The sequence below is a fragment of the Hoplias malabaricus genome, chromosome 16, assembly GCF_029633855.1.
Source record: "Hoplias malabaricus isolate fHopMal1 chromosome 16, fHopMal1.hap1, whole genome shotgun sequence".
NCBI lineage: Eukaryota > Metazoa > Chordata > Actinopteri > Characiformes > Erythrinidae > Hoplias > Hoplias malabaricus.
In genome coordinates this window covers 27378074-27400866 of record NC_089815.1, presented here as the reverse complement: position 1 = coordinate 27400866, position 22793 = coordinate 27378074, and the positions used below count along the sequence as shown (strand labels likewise).

At 45.1% G+C, this 22793-nt stretch overlaps 1 protein-coding gene across 4 annotated transcripts in view; it reads left to right on the top strand.

Moving 5' to 3' along the window:
- Positions 1–16367, top strand: part of diaph3 (diaphanous-related formin 3) — a 326290-nt gene extending 309923 nt beyond the window's left edge. For all 4 annotated transcript variants that reach the window (XM_066647628.1, XM_066647626.1, XM_066647627.1 and 1 more), the window contains one exon: positions 14199–16367. In XM_066647628.1, the coding sequence (XP_066503725.1) occupies positions 14199–14512 (314 nt within the window). In that variant the 3' untranslated portion in view covers positions 14513–16367. The remainder of the gene's footprint in view (positions 1–14198) is intronic.
- Positions 16368–22793: the final 6426 nt, after the last annotated feature.

Below are 22793 nucleotides of genomic sequence, written 5' to 3'. Positions count from 1 at the left end.
TCTATCTATATCTCTATCTATCTATCTCTATTTCTATCTGTCTATCTATATCTCTATCTATCTATATCATATCTATCTATATATCTATATCTCTACCTCTATCTATCTATCTATCTATCAACATGTAACGTCCAGCATCACTTTTCAAATTATATATAAAAAAAAAAAATTAGCAAATATTATACTCAACATGTTGTTCACACAGAAACAAAATAAAATGGTTACAGTGGTGTTTTGCTGAATTTTTCTCTTTTGTATTTTCGCACACGTTTTTTAATCCGGTCTTGAACTTCATTTGAGGCGGGCTACAGAAACAGTGCAGTACCTGCTGTTTTAAATGGTCAAAACGTTGTTAAACTATTAGGTCACATGTAGCTGTGATTAGAGTCTGAGTGAGAGTGAGTAGCTGGTGAGGGGCTGCCATCTGTGGTGAGGTCATGATGCTATCCATTTGATTAGCTAGTGCTCTGAGGTCCGGTCTGCCTGATTATCTCCACCTCGCCCCGTAATCACTTCCCTCTGTTTTCTTCATCCCTCAGAGTGGAGATTAGTAAGAAAAGAGCAGACAGACAGAAGTCAGAGTCTGAATGTTAAGTAGATGGAATTGTGTAATCATGGTTCGTTTAACTGTATTCTTCCACAATAACTGCATTATCTGTTATTAGCTCTTACTGCCTTTCCTTTAGTTCACTATCTATCCCCATGTGTATTGTAGAGGGCCTAACCTCATTGCTCTGTAGTTAGTTGTTGTGGTTTGCAATTAGCTCCAGTTCGCTGTGATCGTCCGTGAGTAGGACGCTGCTGAGAGCTCCAGTCTCGTTTATTTATTTCAAGTATTTTTAGCACAAAATAAAATTAAGAGCTGATCACTCCCTCCATAAAATAAACCTTAGGGGACTGTCAGTCATTGGAACTTCACTGTGTCTCACTGAAGGCTCTGTGGCTGGATTCACAGAATCCCTAAGAATTCCAATCTTTTCTTTCCTGACTTTCTCCTAAGAATAATTCCAAGACGAAGGCAGACGGACAGTGATGTTATGAGGCTCTAAAACGATAGCTTTTCCAGTGGTTTATACAATAAAATGATTAAAATAGGTGATGATTTTTCATACTGTTTCTTTCCTCCAGCATGTTGACATCCAGGCTCTTGTTTACTAAAATATTCTGGTTTCTACGTCCACAGGCCCTCAGCAGATTCAAGAGTTTGGTAGAGTTTCAGATTCAAAACTTATCTGACCCCACTGACTCCATCCCAATCCTTAGTCTAAGGTTGAGGTCACTCAGGGACGGAGATGAGAGATTACACCGCTGACCTGGGGTCACTGTGATTCATTGCTGACGTAGCTATGTGTTATTTGACTTCCATAGGATTTCTCCGCTTTTTCATTTCTATAGTTACATTGTGTTGATGTGAATGACAGAAAGTGTCAGAAAAGAACAGAAATTCCAGTAGACACAGTGGGCATTTCCTGTGTGTGCATGTCTCTGTGTGTGTATGTGTGTATGAGAGAGCGAGAGAAGGGGCTGAAATATGATGAGGAGGCCAGGTGCAGACAGCTGTCAGGTGGTGTCATGGCGAGCTGTGTTTTTATAGCAATGGTTTGGTCCAGTAAGGCGCAATAATATGATGTCATGCTTCACTAGACAGACCCACACTGCAGAGGACTGGTTCTGCACAGGAAAAATCTCTCTCTCTCTCTCTCTCTCTCTCTCTCTTTCTCTCTCTCTCTCTCTCTCTCTAATAGAGTTACATTCATATATAATATGTGTGTGGGTTTTTGGTTTTCATAGATATATCATAATTTTATGTGAAAATAAATATATTTGTGGATCAGGCTGCATTTCAAGTTCAAGTTCAAGAAGTGTATTGTCATTTCAGCAGTATACAGTGTTTACAGTACACAGTGAAACGAAACAGCGTTCCTCCAGGACCAAGGTGCTACATAAAACAATACACAACATTAAATTGCAACTAGTGCAAAGCTAGTGCAACATAAAACAGTGCATACACATTAAAGTGCAAAAGACATGGTTAAGAAAATACAAAACAATATTTATACAATACAATACAGTGCAAAACCATAAGTATGTATTTGTATTTGGACCGGGTGAAATGCGAAAAGAAAGTCTCAAAATCCAAAAACCCGTGAGAGGAAACAAACAAATGCACGTCACGGAAAACACGTGAGTGACTTGATCCACAAACGCAGCTTCAACAATTTACAAATGCACGTTAAATTCAAGACTTCGACTTGAATACAGATTCTACAGATAACTTCAATGTAAAATAATGCAATATATGCAGAGTACTTATACTTCTACAGATACAGGGGTTAATGAAACTGAAACACCTCTCATTGTAGTGTGGGAGGTTTCATGGCTAAATTGGAGCAGCCTGGTGGACAATCTTCATTAATTGCACATTGCACCAGTAAGAGCAGAGTGTGAAGGGTTAATTAGCAGAGGGTAAGAGCACAGTTTTGCTCAAAATACTGCAATGCACACAACATTATGGGTGACACACCAGAGTTCAAAAGAGTATGCTTCTTGGCGCATCTGTGACCAATACAGCGAGTCTTTGTGATGTATCAAGAGCCACGGTATCCAGGGTAATATCAGCTTACCACCAAGAAGGACGAAACACATCCAACAGGATTAACTGTGGACTCAAGAGGAAGCTCTGTCTGAAAGGAATGTTCGGGCGCTGACCCGGATTGTATCCAAAAAACGTAAAACCACGGCTGTCCAAATCACGGCAGAAGTAAATGTGCACCTCAACTCTCCTGTTTCCACCAGAACTGTCCGTCAGGAGCTCCACAGAGTCAATACACACGGCCGGGCTGCTGTAGCCACACCTTTGGTGACTCATGCCAATGCCAAACGTCGGTTTCAATGGAGCAAGGAGCGCAAATCTTGGGCTGTGGACAATGTGAAACATGTATTGTTCTCTGATGAGTCCACCTTTACTGTTTTCCCCACATCCGGGAGAGTTACGGTGTGGAGAAGCCCCAAAGAAGCGTACCACCAGACTGTTGCATGCCCAGAGTGAAGCATGTGGGTGGATCAGTGATGGTTTGGGCCCAATACTTGTGCTAGATGGGCGCGTCACTGCCAAGGACTATCGAACCATTCTGGAGGACCATGTGCATCCAATGGTTCAAACATTGTGTCCTGAAGGCGGTGCCGTGTATCAGGACGACAATGCACCAATACACACAGCAAGACTGGTGAAAGACTGGTTTGATGAACATGAAAGTGAAGTTGAACATCTCCCACGGCCTGCACAGTCACCAGATCTAAATATTATTGAGCCACTTTGGGGTTTTTTGGAGGAGCGAGTCAGGAAACGTTTTCCTCCACCAGCATCACATAGAGACCTGGCCACTATCCTGCAAGAAGAATGGCTTCAAATCCCTCTGACCACTGTGCAGGACTTGTGTATGTCATTCCCAAGACGAACTGACGCTGTATCGACCGCAAAAAGAGACCCTACACCATACTAATAAATTACTGTGGTCTAAAACCAGGTGTTTCACTTTCATTTTCCAACCCCCCTCAATGTATTTATTTTCACATAAAAGTATGATATATCTATGAAAACCAAAAACATATATTTATGAATGTAACTGTATTTGTACAAACAGCAGATTGTGAGACACAGGGATGTATTAATTTGTGAACAGTGAAACATATTTGTGACTTGTGTTTAATTGGTGGATTACCATTCACGCATTTGTAAAGTATTTTGAGACTAATCTCTCTCCGTTGTCCTCCCTATGGTTGTGGTTTGTATCATCTTTCGACGTTCTGTTGATTATTTTGTGCACATCAACATCTCTCTTCAATGCTCCAGATGTTTTACGTCCTTAAATGCCATATCAGATACATTTTATACTAATCTCACACACTCCTTATCCCCTAAACAAACATAATTTGCTGACATTTTCTTTCCTCCCAGGGTTCAAGTAAGCATTAAGCCATTATAATTTGTAATTAATTTTTTGCGAGGAGCTGAATGCTGTGGGATTAGAACTCCCCGCAGCTGCTCTTTGTTAAAGACTCAATACAGCCACAGCACCACAACCGCAAAGAAGTGCCTGTTAGACGCACAAAAACACACATACACACTCTCAGACGAGCACGTATACACAGGCACGTGTTCTCAGAAATCCTACACCTACACGCTGGGGAGTTTGGGAGGGGAACTCTCTAAATTATGCTGTTTCTCCACCAACACCATTACCTATTCCCTTTCTGTGGTTCAGGAAGGGAAAAAAAAGCCATTGCAGAATTAAACTCGCTCTGAGAATCACACAGAATCCCTCTACAACAGCAGGATGCACTTTGATATCAATCATCATAACCCCGCCAGGCATCAGGGCAACTCGATCAGACAACTGCAAAGTAGAGAATTCAGCTGCTCCTTCCTCAGCCGTCCACACGTTCCTTCCCTTAAACAGCCCTAACTGGGTTTCAGTCCGCGGAAGAACACACAGCACAAAAATAATCTTCATCTCTGGAAGCCCAAGGACTGACATTTTAATATTTGATTACAGAATGTCCATTTCAAGGTAAATCTAACATTTAATGCTTTATTTGAGGTGGTATGTATATTTTGTAATGTTCAACCTTTTTAGTTAAACACATAAAGTTGAAGTTCATGTTTCTAATGAAAAAAAAAAACACTTTTTTTCATTCTCTCTCACACTGTCTGTCTATTTCTCTCTCTCTCTCTCTTCCCCCCTCTCTCTCTCCCCATCTCTCTCTCCTCTCTCTCTCCCCCTCCCTCTCTCTCTCCCCCTCCCTCTCTCTCCCCCCCTCTTTCTCTCTCTCTCCCCCTCTCTCTCTCCCTCTCTTTCTCTCCCTCTCTCTCTGTCTCTCCTCTCTCTCTCTCTCCCCCCTTCTCTCTCTCTCCCCCCCTCTCTCTCCCTCTGTCTCCCCTCTCTCTCTCCCCCTCCCTCTCTCCCATCTCTCTTTCTCTCCCTCTCTCTTTCTCTCCCTCTCTCTCTGTCTCTCCTCTCTCTCTCTCTCCCCCTCTCTCTTTCTCTCCCTCATTCTCTCTCTCTCTCTCTCTCTCTCTCTCTCTCTCCTCTCTCTTTCTCTCCCTCCTTCCCCCCTCTCTCTGATCATGGCAGTGAAAAGGCATCTGGATCTTTTTAGAAAACAGAGAGAACTCCAAACTTTGAGAAACATAAACAGAGACGAGTATATTTTCTACTGCTGCTCTGTATCTGAATAATATTGACTTATTTTTGCTGTTTCCAATTTCTTAAGGTGGAAATATCACCAAAATTTGGGAGACGGATAACTGCATGAAAGTAGACAGTAGCAAAATTACAACAAAGCTCAACAACTCGAGTCACAAATGAGTTTCTGTGGTAGTTAAACTTTAGACACGTACGAACAAGAGTCTGGTTTTTTTTGTCCTTTAACATACCTTTCCACCTTAAAAGAGGCAGAGCTCATGAACATAAACAAATCAGAGAGAACTGCAGCTCCCTACAATCATAAACATTCACTTTAATGTTTTTTACTCTTGCTGTTTTGGCTGTTTTCTCACTACAAAGCACTATATACAGCCACTGGGATTCCCCCCGCACTGATAAAGTAATCCTGACTAGCCTAGCGAGGCTAATAAACACAGATGTGATATTTTGGCTTTCTTGCTGCATTAGCTGTCTGGCTGCTCCCTGCGTTAGAAAGAGGAAAACAACTTGCCCTCAGGTGTACAACCCAGTTCAGCTGTAGCTGATCAGAACTTCCTACCTCCAAGATCCATCACCAGATGTGGGTCTTCCTAATGTTCAAACCATAAACGTCACTGTAGGGACTACTACGGCAGCACTATGGGATGCAAATAGATGTTTATCTCAGATGATTAGCCATTACAGTTTGAGTTTTAGTCTGAGTGCTCTTTGAGTTGAGTATGAAACACTGACTTCTGATTGTAAACCGTTCTAAACCAGTTCTAGGAGCGTATGTTAAATATTTTAATTTTGCGTTGTCTAATCCACCCGTTCTTTTGTGTATTATCCCATTGTGTTATGGCTTAAGTGTTGTGAGACTGCATTGCGAGGCCTCTAGTGATTGCTGCCCTTGGTTTTTAAACATAATTATTGGTCTGTAGAGAAGCAGAAATGTGTTGTGTGTGATGTGGTGTGTGTAGCGTAGCAGCAGCAGAGAGTGGACTCTCTGGTGGAGTGTTATGGCAGTGATAATGTGCTTAATTACTGCTTAACTCATGTGGACACAGGGGGAAATGTGCAGGCCATCGTTCTGCTAGTCCTCTGCCTGACAGTGAGGGGCATTAATGCCCCTTCCTCTGCCACATTTATCACCCCTTTGTACCATTAATGCCTTTTTATCCCCTCAGTCCACCCATTTTTGGGCCTTGTAGCTATACACACACACACACACACACACATACATACAAAAGCACTGATTCCCTGATGTACTCAAGCACACTGGGTTATCTTTTTTCCCTTTTTTAATGCTTCTCATGCACCTAAAGGCATCAATTAAGGTATTATTTATCACCGGTGGTTCAGGTTCAATTCACCCGCTTACAGAATTAGCTCTGATTCTCCCCAACCTTGTCAGCTCATGTCATCCCCCTCCTTTTTTTCCCACCCAAATGTAGATAAACGAGTGAGCCGAGAGTCCAAAGAGAGAGAAAATGAGAGGTCCGGCAGGAGAGCCCCGATCATTAAGCTAGATTTAGTCATCAAGTGCTGCTATTACATCATCCCACATTAGTTTGCTTTACTGCGTTAGTTCTGACTCCTGCACTGTAATTTTTCTCAGCTGTTCTCTGTTCTTTCCTCAAACGCGGCGCAGAAGTATGGCAACATCATGTTGAGCTGCTTTTCTGTAGCCTCACGCCTTAAATTGCAGTGTATTTATTCCTGGAAGTAAATTCATTCATTCATTCATCCATTCAGAGACAGGGAGAACACACCACACGACTCACAGACAGTCACCCGGAGGAAACCCACGCAGACACAGGGAGAACACACCACACTCCTCACAGACAGTCACCCGGAGGAAACCCACGCGGACACAGGGAGAACACACCACACTCCTCACAGACAGTCACCCGGAGGAAACCCACGCGGACACAGGGAGAACACACCACACTCCTCACAGACAGTCACCCGGAGGAAACCCACGCAGACACAGGGAGAACACACCACACTCCTCACTGACAGTCACCCAGAGGAAACCCGGGTACGTTATAACCATGATCTATAGATGCCTCAAGTAGAAATGTGGTTTAAAAAAGCATCCAGTTAAGAGGTTAAGCCACGTGCAGGTTGTAGAAAGCATTAAAGAGATTTTGTCAATAAGATACTGAAGTCAATTTGGTTTGTATTGCAAACTTGTACTTTGCTGTGACACTGCAACTGTCCCACCAATGCAAATAACCACAGCTGGCATTTCCCACTGATGAAACACTCAGTTCAGTGTCAGCAACCGCCACGGTGTCTCCTTTCACGCCCTCGGACGTGCAGGAGGAAATGTAGCATTAGACTCGAGAGCCCCAGTGGAGTCATTCCAGTCTGTGGCCCTGTGGCGTCCCACTGAGCTGCGAAGCGTCCCGCTATTCTCCTCCTATTTGCTTCCATCTCCTTCGCACATTCACCACATGCCATTTCCTTCTTTATGAACACGGAACAAGGGGAGACGGATTGTGTAATCACTCCTAACACATCTATATGTACCATTGTGTGGCAGGGGATTGCATTGTGCTGCTGTTTGCTTTGGGAAGTGTCCCTCCACAGCTAATCGGAAGGCTGTCTGCACACCGGCTCGTTAGAGTGATCAAGCATCCTCGTCCACCCTCACGTTCCCTCGAGCAGCCTGCCAAAATGTTTAGAGGCGAGAGGAGTGCGTGTGCACCACGGAGATGAAAAGAGAAAAAAGCAGCATCTTTTCCTCACCAATGCAAAATGAGCAAATGATCTTTTCTGAGTTGAGAAATCTGCATTGCGCCCCTGTTCTATTTGGAGAGAGAGAGAGAGAAATGAGCGTCTCGCTGTCGGCTGCCTGGCGCCGGACGTGAGCAAATTTCTATGAGCCGAGCGGAGGCTGATAAAAGGCTAGAGTGACATCCATAATGCCCAAGCACACTGAGTGTGTGGGGAGGAGAGGAGCGGGGGGAGGGAGGGCGAGGGGGAGTCTCTGCACTCTCCTACAGAGACTCGGGCAGACAGAAACGGATGGACGTTACTGAGGTTGATGGATGAATACAGTGGATGGTAAACGTTAAAGGAGCTGGGCAGCTTTCTGACAGCCATCTTTAAAGGAATCATTTGGCCAAAGATTACATTTAGTGTTTTCATCTCACCCTCAACATAGTCACTAAAGACGTGCTCGGTGTCTACGCTTTGGTTCTTAATTTACAAAACAGAGCTATGAGACTCGCATGCTAATCACAAATAGATTTGCTTGTGTCTGACCCCTGGTCCTGTGAGCATGATTACACTGTGGACTTACTGTACCATATACACACATTACTTATTATCATTTTTGGAGACCTCAGTATTTCCCATTTGTTTTTCATGGCATTGGTTTACATAAGAATGAACGTCGCCGATATTTTAGCCACTCACTCTTCTGTTTTCTTTTGCTCTATTCCTGCTTCATGGGTGGGTAATATTAAAATACTATTGCTGTTTCAGATCACTTAAGTTGGAAATATCTCCAAACTCGGGAGATGGCTAGCTGTATTAGCAAAAGCTAATTCAGTTTAAATTCCAATTACAACTCCATTGACAAATGACTGTCTGTGGTAAAATTAAAGGAAAAGATAAAAACTTACTAACAAGTTAAATTCAGCAACATATAAACAACTGTGTTTTTTCCCCCCTCAGACACATCATTCCACCTTAAAAAACTGTAGATTTTCCCTGTAAAGCAGTGGGTTAATTTTATTGAAACGTTTATACCTTTTTTATATTTTATTATATATTAATAATTAGATTATTCTTTATATATATTTATAGACGGTAGAGTGGTGCAGCAGGTAGTGTCGCAGTCACTGTCAATGACTGTCTGTGAGGAGTCCCCGTGTCCGCGTGGGTTTCCTCCGGGTGACTGTCTGTGAGGAGTGTGGTGTGTTCTCCCTGTGTCTGTGTGGGTTTCCTCCAGGTGACTGTCTGTGAGGAGTGTGGTGTGTTCTCCCTGTGTCTGTGTGGGTATCCTCCGGGTGCTCTTCATGTTATTGTATCATCATCATATCTGTAGCATAAAATTGTCTTAAAATGACAATGCTATCGTTTATTGCAGTTATTTCTGGGACAATAAATGGTTTTGAGAGGCCTACTGACCCGGTATACATGCTGTGGTCTATAAATGGACAGAGATACAGATAATTCATATCTATGCCTAAATATCTATTAAATGTATTGTATTTAACAGGTATTTTTGACTTTGCATCCAGTGTGAAAGGTGGTGTCGTGTGCCATTCAGGTGCTGTCCTGTCTGAGACGACTGTGTGGACTCAGGGCACTGATTGATCACATTTGGGGGGAAAATGATAAATGTGTAAATCTGACTTTTGCCAAACTGCTCCTTTTATTGGAATCTTATATAAAACAAAGAATGGAAGCAAACTAAGCTCGCCTGGAATATCAAACAGAAGTGTTTTTTTGGTAAACACACAGAGCCTTATGAACAAGGTCAGCTTGTGGAAGATAAACAGAGACATCAAACAAAACACAACTAAATGTTTAAACAGGGAGCGAGACAAAGGCAATGCTGGAGAAATAAAGGGAGATGAGAGGGAGGGAGAAATTGCGAAAAACTGAAAAAAGAGAGAAAGAGCGAGAGAGGGGGAGAGACTAATGAGTGTGGCCTGAAGCTTGGGGCAGGGAGTGCCACACAGTGACAAACGAGTGTGCAGCCACACACAGTGGTAATGAGAGCAGAGTGGAATACAAACTTCCAGCTCCATGCTCAGCCTTCATCTTCACACAGCACTTACCATACACAAATACAGCTCCCGATATAGTCCTATAGCCTGGATACCCTTCAACACACACACGATCAGCCCTACAGCTCCCTTCTGCCCGGCACTGCGGCCCTAGCACTCTCACACGTTCATAAACCAACAGCGTTTTTCATTCCCAGCCCATGCTTGGTTTGTCCAGGGAGTGTAACTCCGAGTTTGTGTGAAGTGCTGGTTGTAGGTCACGTCTCTGTAAGTGTTCAACAGTGGACGTTTACTACAACAGTCCACTCTAATCCACGGAAAATTAGTTTTCATAGACCCTCACAGACCCATAGGGCAGAACTGGGCCAGACCTGTAACATTCTCCAGCTCCATATTGAATCCATGCCGTGGCAAGCGACTGTAGCTGGTGATGGTGTTTTCAGTAGCGGTCAGTGGTGCGGTCGTTTAGTTTCTGTGTTGTTTGTAAACCCTTCGCTCAATCTCTCCTCATCCACATCAAATAATCAGAAACTATAGCTTCATACGGCCACCCTCGTCCATTCCCTCTTGGCTGTTGGAGGTATATTTTTAGCTCAGTTTTACAAGGAGAACACTATTTAAATAAAGAATATCACTTTAGAGGCGGAAGAGCAGCTCTGTATGATACTGTTTGTGGATATTAGAGAATGTGAGATTGTAGAATCTCTAATAAAATAAGTGTATCTGTGTCATTCTTGGTGTTTTCTCCAAGTGTCCGCGTGGGTTTCCTCTGGGTGACTGTCTGTGAGGAGTGTGGTGTGTTCTCCCTGTGTCTGCGTGGGTTTCCTCCGGGTGACTGTCTGTGAGGAGTGTGGTGTGTTCTCCCTGTGTCTGCGTGGGTTTCCTCCGGGTGCTCCGGTTTCCTCCCATGGTCCAAAAACACACGTTGGTAGGTGGATTGGCGACTCAAAAGTGTCCGTAGGTGTGAGTGTCTGAGTGAATGTGTGTGTGTGTGTTGCCCTGTGAAGGACTGGCGCCCTCTCCAGGGTGTATTCCTGCCTTGCGCCCAATGATTCCAGGTAGGCTCTGGACCCACCGTGACCCTGAACTGGATAAGCACTTACAGATAATGCATGGATGGATATGTCGTTCTTCTGGCTCAGTCTGCTCTGTTGGACAGTGTCTCTAGAAAAGCTTGGGCCGAACACTTGTTGTGGCCCACTCTGTACGTCTCGTATATTCTCCAGCAGCCTAAAAGACAAACGACAGCATATAGTCGGATTCTCTAACACTTTATTTATCTCTGTGTCTTTATTACTGCTGCTGATTTAAAGCCCCGAGGATCTAAAGTTTCATGGCAGCAGGAGTTTTAACATAAAAACTCTAAACTCCTGCAGGCAACTGCAGAGGATTTTATTTACTTGAATTTATATACGCTCTGTTTGAAATATTTTACTGGACATATTGTCCAGTGGCATTAAAATTGATCGGCTTTGCAATGGGTTTTATAAGTCAAATATCATTATTTACCAGCTTATGGAAAACATGGCCGTGTTCTCTTTTGTCTCTCTCTCTCTCTCTCTCTCTCTCTCTCTCTCTCTCTCGTTCTCTCTCCCCCTCTCTCATTCTTGCTCTCTCCCTCTCGCTCTCTCTCCCCCTCTCTCGCTCTTGCTCTCTCCCTCTCTCCCCCTCTCTCGCTCTTGCTCTCTCCCTCTCTCTCTCCCCCCTCTCGCTCTCTCCCCCTCTCTCCCCCCTCTCGCTCTCTCCCCCTCTCTCTCCCACCTCTCTCTCTCCCTCTCTCTCCCACCTCTTGCTCTCTCTCTCTCTCTCCCACCTCTTGCTCTCTCTCTCCCTCTCCCACCTCTCGCTCTCTCTCTCCCTCTCCCACCTCTTGCTCTCTCTCTCTCTCTCTCTCTCTCCCTCTCCCACCTCTCTCTCTCTCTCTCTCTCCCACCTCTTGCTCTCTCTCTCTCTCTCTCTCTCTCTCCTACACTGGGATTTGTTTGTGATTCTGTAGTAATTTTGGTGGCTTTTTTCTCTCCCCATTGATTGCTTTGGGACAAAAAAAAAGAAAAAAAAAACACTGTCATGGGTGAATAGCCCACACCTCAGAGCCTTCTCTGATCTGATGATAGAGCCTCACTCTCTGGAAGAGAGAGAGAGAGAAAACAAAAACAAACTTTGAGCCTCTGATGCAGTCAAGGCAAGGTCACATTAATATGGATTTCTGTTGCAAACTCTCTCTCTCTCTCTCTTTCCTGATCCTCTCTTTGTCTATCTACATCTCTATCTTCACCCCCTCTTCATAACAGACTGATAAAGCTTAAAAATGCAGTCAAGTTCAGAGACCTTAATTCTTGTAGCTTCCTCTCTGTCTGTCTCTCTCTCTCTCTCTCTCTCTCCAATTGAGATGGGATCAGGCGGTGGGAGGAGACGAGAGAGGGAAGGAAGAGAGGAGTTTTTTCAGACGCTGTGGGCTGGAGTCAATCAGGCAGATCTCTTTCGATAATGGTGTGTGCGCGAATGTGGGGTGGAGTGGACCACAGGAGACGATAAGTCCAGAGGGCTTTGGCTTATTAGCCCCAGCAGCATGAGCACAGCTGAGGAGGAAGCAGATTTACCCCTGTGAAGAAGAAGAAGAGCGGAGCAGAGAAAAGAGACAAAGGCCAGGAGCTCAGGCTGCACTGCCACTGCAGCAGAGGAAGGACAGAATGGAAATCAGCCCATTACTAAACCACTGCTTCGCACCTCTTTGTGTGAGGGGCAAGGAAGGCAGTTCCAGAGAGAGAGAGAGAGAGTTGGACAGAGTTGTTTCTGTTCAATTATGTTGGTGTCATTGTGAAGTATTCATTTGCATGCCTCGTTGATTGACATCTCCTCTCCTCCTTCAGCCTCCTCTCATTCATCTAATGACTCCTCAGCTACACCCAGCTCGCTTCTCCAAAAGCTGCTAACAGGGATAAGTACACTCTCATTTCTCAGCCACAGTGCGGATGCAAATGGTGGCAAGTTTATTTGACTGATAACCGACCATCATCAGTCAACAGTTCATTAATAACCAGCTATGTACCCATCAGAATATCAATCGTAAAACCACTGTCTGAATGTCTAAGCCATGACTGAAGCCCCTATAAAATATTACACAGACTGTGATCACACACATGAGCTAAAGTCTTCACACACACGTTCCCACACACGGTAAGAAGTTCCAGACTTTGAGGTTCCGTCGCTGTGCTGTGCAGTACCCCAGTACCCTCTGTACACTTCCTGGGAAGACGACATGAGGCTGATGTAATTGTGGTGAAAACTGAAAAAAAAAGTCTTCGCTGGAAGAGTGTCACTTTCACGGTAACCGAGCGTTCTCCACGTTAAAACACACGCAGAGAGGCTCGTACACACACAGCCCGGCTGAAGCCGCAGACAGCATGAGCGCTGACGCTTGCAAAGATGGCTTCACAAGCCTAGTCTCAGTGAAAGTCTACAGAGTGGCGTCTGGCTGAATCCATCTCTACGTTTCTTCAAAACACCAAACTGAAACAAGGGTCTGATTGTTAAGTGTTTTACTTTAAGGAATTAAATAAAGAGGAACATCTCTAACGTTGACCTAATTCAACTGTGAACACTTTTGGTGACCACTGTGTAATATATGTACATATATAGGTGTGTGTGTGTGTCAGTGGCAGATGCTGGTCTTTCAAGGAGGGGAAGTTCAATTTCGGCCTACATCATAAAATGTGTGTGGCCGAGGCCAGCCCACTGCCCCATAGACCCCCAGAGACGCTGAGCGTCCGATGGGAGGGACAAAGCCCAGCATTTATCCAATGACTCGTCTCGTTTCGCTGCACTTTGCTGCTTCGCTATTGAACTCAGTGGATGCTCAGCGTCCTCACTGTTTAAAGCACTGTGAAGCTGCGGGAATGATTGAGAGGAAAGCCGGGTCTTTACCAGTGATAAGAAGCTGATTCTGAACAAAAGTTGAGCACGTTGTAGTGTATATTTATTCAATGACATGTACACACAACAGTATATATTTGATAACTTATTTTTTTTTATTATTTTATGGGAAGCTGAGCTTCCCTTGCAGTCTTAGAGCAATTGCCACTGGTGTGTGTGTGTTTGTGTGTGTGTGTGTGTGTGTGTGTGTGTGTGTGTAAATATGTAGTTTGCATGTTTGAGCTGCACTGCTGCTATCGTACCATGCTGTTTTCCAAAAGCTCCAAACAAGGATAAATACTTTCATCAGCACTTATTCATTTCTCTCTCTCTCTCTCTCTCTCTCTTGCAGAAAACACGAGGGTACCTCTGCAAAGGTCACGGTCTCGGCAGAATATCAATTTCAGCTCAGCGCGAGCCCCTGCTGCCAGGGAGGCTCATTACGAGAACGAAACTCATCCTTCTGCAGCCCGGAGAGGAGTGGCCCACCGGCCGGACAGAGACAGAGACCGAGAGAGAGAGAGGGCTGAGAGAGAACGAGAGAAAGACAAGGAGAAGGAGCGAGCGAGGGATCAGGAAAGTGAGAAAGAGCAGACTCCTCCGGGACACTCGGCTAACGGCGACGCCGACGTGGAGGCTCTGCTCGCTCGGCTCCGCGCCCTCTGACCTCACGTCCCCTTACGTGTGGTCACCGCAGCAACTGCCCGAACAAGCCCAATTAAACCCCTCGCTCCACCCCCACCCCTCGCTCTAACGAACGCCGTCAAGTAACTCTCACACAAACACAAAAAGTCTTAACAATTAACCTTTCCTTTCACACGTCCCTGCCCTTTCCCTCCCAGCCACAGACGAGCGAGGCCAGCCATTGTCCTCCGGAGCTCAGCACGAGCTTTCAGAGCGCCGTCCGGTTCGGCCCGGCTTTTTAAATGAGCTTTTTGATAGTCAAGGGCAAGCCTGTGGTCACGGTCCTTGAACTTTCATTAATAACAAAAAAAAAAGAAAAAGAAAAAAAAAACAGACACATTTATATTAAAATGATTAAAATGATTAAAATTCACATTTAAAGGAAATTCAAAATGAAAGGTAACAGAATGAGCAGCGGTACAGTGTTGTCAGTGACAATCGTAGCTAGACGTGAGCTGGTTTTAAGGCTACGGGAGCTTTGTCTTAAATACATCTGTGCACTTTCAGTACTCGTTATTCTATGCAAATTTAATTAAACTGTAATGTTCATGGCTTTTTATTTACATCATTATTTAACCTTTTAAATCTGCTTAGCCTCACACACAGGGCTGGGAAAACACTCCTTAAATCACAGCAGACAAGACCTAGCGATCACTTCTGTTAGTTTTGATTAAAAAAAAAAATACCCTCAGCCCAGGTTTTAAAAGCTCATTATCCGCAAGATTAACCCGTTCACGTTGCTGAGGTCTAACTGCAGCTGTAGTTTACTACTGTGTCTAGTGATAGTAAGCTGCACTTAAGTCTGAGGCCTTTCCTTCTTAATCCAGAGCCTTCAGAGGATGATTTTGGAAAGTACCTGAGCTCTAACGTGATAGCTGTCTGTTCTTGAGGGTTTCGATTAATGACTGAAACAAATGTCGTGAGGCACAGCTCACGTGCTGACGTCGGACGGTCGGTTCTAGATCACGAACACTCATGCGAAGTTTTGGGAGGAGCGTCGTCGCTCCAGAGAAAGCACTGCTCCTCAGCCCAGTGTTCGGGAGGTTCACCACTGACACTACACAGATCTCACAAAGCCTTTGATTACAGCGCCGTATGAATGTATTGATCCCGTATCACAGTTAATGCCCAGCTCTAACACCAGCGCAGATGATAATAGCAATGACTCCATTAATAATTACTCATTAATAATAATATACCCATGTTTTGTATCTGTGTGTAAACAAAATATTTTTTTGTATCTACTAGATATATATCTTCTAAAACAAATGGATCTATATATTCTTGCTTGTTTTGTACTCCTATAAATAGAAGTAGAGCTCTGACCAGCCCTCGTTTCCCCCGTAGAGCTGTTATTAGAGTCTCCTGTAAAAGTCTAATGCGTGTGTGTGAAGATATCAGATGATGATCCGAGCACTTCAGTGTGTGTCTTGTCAGTTTTGCTAATTGTTTAGATTTTTCTGTTTTCTTGTGTTTTATTCTCACTCATCTGTCGCAACTTTTTATCTTAGCGTTTTTCTCTTAATGTTTGATTCCCCTTTCTTGTAAAAACCCGCTCTTTTTTCCCCCGTGTGATTGTTTGAGTCTTGAATTTAACCGACTCCTGTCAGCGATGTCTCTCCTCATCATCGTATCCGTGTCTGATGTGGTCCTCATCGCGAGGAAATTCAGATTCAACAGTTTTAAGAGAGCGATGACCGATGGCAGTGTGTCGGTGTTTCTTTGTCTCTTCATGTCGCGTAAATCTCAACGTTTAAGCCTCCTGTCGTTAATCGAGTAGCTGGGGTTAAAGCTTGTGATTCTTCCTAGGGTTTTGTCGTATTGTTTGCAATAAAGAAGAAGCTGAAAAGAGTCTCGACTGTGGCTTTCAGTTCCGAGCAGTGGAATCTGTGCCTGTGTTTTTCACTCAATCCAGTCACTCTGCCGCCCTCATTACAAGGGAGAACACACTCGTTCCTCAGGATCCCCCGTTCATTCAGAAAACTCATTTTATGCACCAGCAGCTGTGTGTGTGTGTGTGTATTAGTATTGAAATGCTGGGGTGGAAAAAGGAGTGAAGGGAGAGGTGGAGCACCTAGAGTGATGAAAGACTCTGCTACCCACAATCAGTCTGTTTATTGTATTATAAATAATAATTACTGGCATTTCCAAAGGTGTGCATTCCAATTTAATTAATCCGAGGGAAGTCAGAGTGGTGGGTTTTTGGCTCCAAAGGAACCCCCCCACCCTTCACCCAATCTCCTTGCTGCTCACGGGGCTCAGAAGTAATTTAGGCTGTGATTATTTATATTTGCCTGTGTAGGCAGTGTAAAATGAAGCAATGATCAGCGCTACAGCTCCTTCCACAGCGTAACCTGGACTCCTGGACTCTGCGCTGCTGTAAAAGACTCCTGTTTCATTTTTTTCCACATCATCTGCGTCATCCCTCCATTTACTATCCCACTCTTAATTTCTTCTCTTATTTCTTACTGTATTTTGGGAGTGTTTTTAAGCTGGAGTTGGTAAGAGGCCCACTCTCAGGCGCTGATTGCGGAAGCAGGCTCCACGCAGAGCTAATTTGGCCCATTTTTGCAGTGGATGATGGAACCAGACTGCAGGAGACCTTGTTTTTCCGAATGTCACTCACAGAGTCTGCCAGCTAAATGTCACACTCCCGTAAAGTGGTGCTTGTGTTTAACCAAACACAGACGGGTTATGCATATCTACAGAATGGTGCTGGAGCATTAGAGCGTGAGTGGTTGGGGTCAGGACACAAACGTTCCTGAATGTTCCAGGGCTGAAGGAATGATATCAGTTATTCAAGTTTCACAGGGTTTATTGGGATTAGCAATAAGTTAAGTTAAATAAGTTACTAATGTGTTCTTGAGGGGTGAGAGTGACTGAGTGAGGGTGTGAAATTAGGGAGTTTTCCATCCACTGAATTTGAAACAACTGAATGGAAAAGGTTTCAGTTTGGTTCAGATCTACAGCACGTGCCCTGGACTGACCCCGCGAGGCTTTTAACAGACTCTCCCCGACTTCTCTTCCTCTCCATGCTTCAGGACCATTCTGGTTTTCACACGAGCACCACCCGAGCTTCTTATTTTAGTGGATGTGTAGAATATCGTATACAAATACAGCACTGTGCAAACCTCCACACAGCATTTAACTTTCCCTTCAAAACATTAACAACAGGCGAAACCTCAGAAATGACAAACATTTAAAAGTATTCAGAGCAAAACAAAACCCCACTCGGGTCGCTCCATCTCCCTCATTTCAATGCTGCCCCTGATCACGGGAGACTATGTCATCTGGAGTTTATTTGCAAATGTGCAGTGCATAGAGAAACAACTCATTTTCACATTTACTTCTAATATTCATTCATTGCGCATAACATTTGCGATGGTTGATTGTAAACACGGTTATTGTCACAGGTGAGTGTGAAACTACTGAGGTGTGAGTGACTGGGTGAATGTGAAACTACTGAGGTGTGAGTAACTGAGTGAATGTGAAACTACTGAGGTGTGAGTGACTGGGTGAATGTGAAACTACTGAGGTGTGAGTGACTGGGTGAATGTGAAACTACTGAGGTGAGTGACTGGGTGAATGTGAAACTACTGAAGTGTGAGTAACTGAATGAATGTGAAACTACTGAGGTGAGTGTGAAACTACTGAGGTGTGAGTGACTGGGTGAGTGTGAAACTACTGAAGTGCGAGTGATTGCGTGAAAGTGAAACTACTGAGGTGTGAGTGTGAAACTACTGAAGCATGAGTGACTGGGTGAGTGAAACTACTGAAGCATGAGTGACTGGGTGAGTGTGAAACTACTGAAGTGTAAGTGACTGGGTGAGTGTGAAACTACTGAGATGTGAGTGACTGCGTGAGTGTGAAACTACTGAAGCATGAGTGACTGGGTGAGTGTGAAACTACTGAAGTGTAAGTGACTGGGTGAGTGTGAAACTACTGAGATGTGAGTGACTGCGTGAAAGTGAAACTACTGAGGTGTGAGTGTGAAACTACTGAAGCATGAGTGACTGGGTGAGTGTGAAACTACTGAAGTGTAAGTGACTGGGTGAGTGTGAAACTACTGATGTGTGTGACTGGGTGAATGTGAAAGTACTGAGATGTGAGTGAAACTACTGAAGTGTAAGTGACTGGGTGAGTGTGAAACTACTGAGATGTGAGTGACTGGGTGAGTGTGAAACTACTGAGGTGTGAGTGACTGTGTGATGCTCTGTGATGGACTGGTGTGTTCCTGCCTTGTGTCCAGTGATTCCAGGTAAGATTGTGTTTGGTCTCATTTGTTTTTTTAACATAACTCATCAATTTTTCTGAGATTTCATTGAGATGGTCGTTCATCACTCCTGAGAACACAGTTCTCTTCCACAGCACAAAGTTGGAAGTCTTTATCCTCCTCCAGCCAAGGCCAGGCACTGGGCATTCTGACCGTAGGCTTATGTTTGGCTGCTTCTGAGTCTCCCGTTGCATTCGTTTCTGTAGCGATTTTACCAGCGTCTCTCCACACTCTAGTGTTTGTGTCTGTTGCTGGAGTTCACACAGGATTCTGCTTTCCAGGGAAAGGCAGGGCTCTTCTCATGCTTTTGTCTGTAGCTGATTTTCCTCCAGCTGCGCAGGGCTTCGGCAGTGGTCTGAGGCGTCATGTTCCTCTCTCCGGTGTCTGCTCTCTTTCAGCACCATGGACAGGGACACAATGAAGACAAGCCCCACTTCTCCCATTAGAGCCATGTGCTTACTGTAATCAACTCCTCCTTCACCACTGAGGGTGCCGGGGGTGTGGTGGTGTCTACGGCTGATAGCAGAAGAGAGGATGATTGTCCTTCCACTCTCTGGGTGGGTGGAAAAGCCCTTCTCCTCCCCCATGACTCCTTTGATTCTGTTCAATGTGGGCGTCTGGTAGCCAATATAACAACAGAGCACATAGTGTTCTCTTCCAAGCATGTTGATCTTGCCCTGTAATGCTGTGTTGGAAAGGTTTGGTGGTCTTGGAGGAAGCATGTGCTGGTCTTCAGCTGCCCAGCTTGAGAGCACTGCAGTTTTGGGGAGAACTTGCAGGAAAAAGAAATGGAGAGAAAATTTGTTCGAATCCAAAAAGCAAACAGAAAGCGAAGGAAAACCCCACTCCGTCAGGTGCAGCATGAGCAACAGCAAACAGACTGTGGGTCTGCCGTGTCCTCTGGGCGAAGTAAAACATGTCTTTCCCAGTTAATTTCTCCTGACAGTCGGCCTTGCGGAGGAAGACGGCGAGATGGTGTGGGGGGTGGGGGCTTAGGAAATGGCCGAGAGAGCTCTACTATTTCAGTGCCTCTCCTTCAGACAAACACACAGCCACACACAAAGACTCCATACAAAATGGCAGTGTGTCGTGTTTTTGGCCTGAGAGCCAGACACGGAGGGGTAGAGGGCAACCACAGAGGTTAAAGGTGCCCCTGAGCTTTAGTGTGGGTTTTTCATTTTTCTTGGAAGATCCTTCCATTTCACAGCAGTGTAGGAGTTGAACAACCTTTAAAAACCTGGCGTTCTCTCCACAGAAGGACGGTGTCCGTACGACTACATCGTCCTGTCAGTGACCGCTGATTTAAACCTGCAGAACATGACATGCATCTGACTGTGTCTGAAGATGCACAAACGCTTAATCTGTTAAGTGTCAGCGGTCATTACACTCTCTTGGATGAAACTGACGAAAGCTGTCTCTATGAGAGCTGATGCTTAGTGGAGGTGGGGCAAATCTAAAGAGGCACTTACCCCCACCCCACCCCCAAAATGTGATTGGCCCCCTTGGTGCCCCTTCAACTCTAGTGAGCTAGAGTACTTTCAATCTGACTGCGCCACTGGAACGACTGTCAGGAGCCTGAAAGCCATGCCCAGATGTTTTTGAGCGATGTATTTATCTGTGATTTGTCTGATCTTCTGTGGGCCCTCCTTGTTCTTCATTCCCGGTTCTAGAAAAATCCTAGAATGGCCCTGTAGCAAAGTAAGCCTTTATCAAGTGTTTAAGTCGGAGTGCTGTTGCCATGAACACTCCCCACAGTGAGTATTACCAGCTTTTCTAAGAAAGCCAGAGTCCACCCTGTTGTGTCGTGCCCACTGACCTGAACCCCGTCATCCACTTAATGTTAGACAGCGCAGACCTACTGTGACAAGAAAGACTATCCCTGACTGCCCAAACTGGAGCTGTGAAGAGCGGGGTTTGTGTGATTAGTTTGTAAAGATCCAGGACTCACTGACGACTTTGTGAGTTTTGTTTGTACTTGCTTATGTGTTGTTCTTTCTTTTATTCTTTTTCTTTTGTACATCTCAACAGTTGGATGTGAATTAACTGGACAGACGGGCCTTCAGTAACAAAGTGAAGGTCTGGCTATTCTGCTACATTAGCTCTCCACACGCACACAGCCTGTCGAACAACAGTGGGGGGAGAGGGAGGGTGGGGATGGCCAGCGAGATGAAGAGAGCGATGGGCATCTGTTGATTCTGGACAGGCCTTGATGCGTCTCAAGCTGGCATCTCTGCAGCGCTCCTCCACGAGGCAACGGGGGAGAGCAGCAAAACAAAAGAAAGCAGTCAACAGAGGAGGAGAAGAACGAAGTAAACACCTCTCTCTCCGAAAACTTCATTCTGTTTCTCCTGTCGTATCTAACAGTTGCGCGGTGAGCGTGTTTGTGTGGTAAAGAGGAACTGAGCATATTGTCTAACAGATTGCAGTCTGCTTGGCTTTAATTGGAGACGGAGGGATGAGACAGTTTGGACAAGTGATGTTGATTCTGGGTCAGACTGTTCAACTGTAATTACTAAAATGCATCTATCCTTTGGCCTCGTGTTCCTCCCTTGGCCGAGATATTGGACAAATGTATCGATCTCGCCCGGGGTCAGGATATGAGGTCACGTTAGCCATTTCCAGTCCAGCAAATAACTAAGAGTGTAGTACATTTGTAGACAGGGAAAGATACGAGTCGAAACTCATCACTGCTGTTGTGGATTGTTGCGTGCAAAGCACAGTTGCTATTGATTTGCTGAATTCATCATTTGAAGAAAAAACAGAAAGGTAAAATATGATGGCGCATGTTTTATTTCCTCAAGGTATCATTCATTCATTCATTCATTCATTCATCATCTGTAAGTGCTTCAACTCGTTCAGGGTTGTACTAGTCCAGAGCCTTCCTAGAATCACTGGGCAAAAGGCAGAGCACACCCTGGACAATTGCACACATTCACACCATCACTCTCACCTACCGGTCTAATCTACCAACGTGTGTTTGAACTGTGGGAGAAACCCACACTGACACTGAGAGAACACACCACAGGAAATTTCCAAAATAAGTCGTTTGATCGAAGTGTCCGGGCGGTTTCCTGCGACTGTATTATGGAGCCTCTCAGAGCACCTTGCCTGGGAGTGGCGTAAAAGCCTCTGGGACTTGGCTGGCATTTCTCGGCTGTTAGACGCTGATGTCCTACCTGCCAGTCTCTCCCTCTACCACCCTGCCACAGCACCAGGCCCCTGCTCTGCTGAACGACAAGGCTCTCTGCTGAAGGCCTGGGTGTGTGTTAATTACAGTGGGATATATTCCGGAACCCTGGATGTGCTCCTTCTTCCTGAGATGCCAGCGTTCCTAAGCACAGATGGACTGGGAGTTACTCTTTATAACAGTAAGTACCTCTGTTGTCTGAAAACGACGGCGACTACCTCTCAGACTGTGTAAGTGCAGACCCACCCTCCCATCCTTTTGCCATCTCTGCTTCTTGCCGTCTCTTTGTCTTAATTGAGTAATGTCCTTCGCGTACACACGTCTATAAAAACACCGGGCGCTTTCTAATAAAACCTGGAGCCGTGGCGGGTGGGATAGTGCCGGTCCGCTTTTTCCTTGTGAAGAACCCTGTTGACGGATATGGTCTGCAGGGAGTTTCTCCTTTTAAGAGCCAGAAGGCTTGGCAGCTCCTGTGGTGGGTATATCTGGCTCGGCTCTGTCTGCCGCGCTCGCAGACTTCCTGTGTTTAAGTGCTTGTCTGATCCCTTTCCTCTCTCTGCGGGTTTTGTTTTTCTCCGCCTGCGCCTGTTGCTCTCCTCGTGTCTTCGACAAAAAGAAAAAAACCCTCCCAGCACCTTCAAAATACAGTTCCTCCCTCCCCGATTGATCACCGCTCTGACCTTCGCCGTTGATCCCCTCCCGATTCTCTTTCCTGGCCTTATTTTACATCTCTCTCCTGGATCCCTTTCTCCTCTGTTGGAAGGACAAGACCACTCTCTTGTTCTCTGGCTGCGGCTCAAACT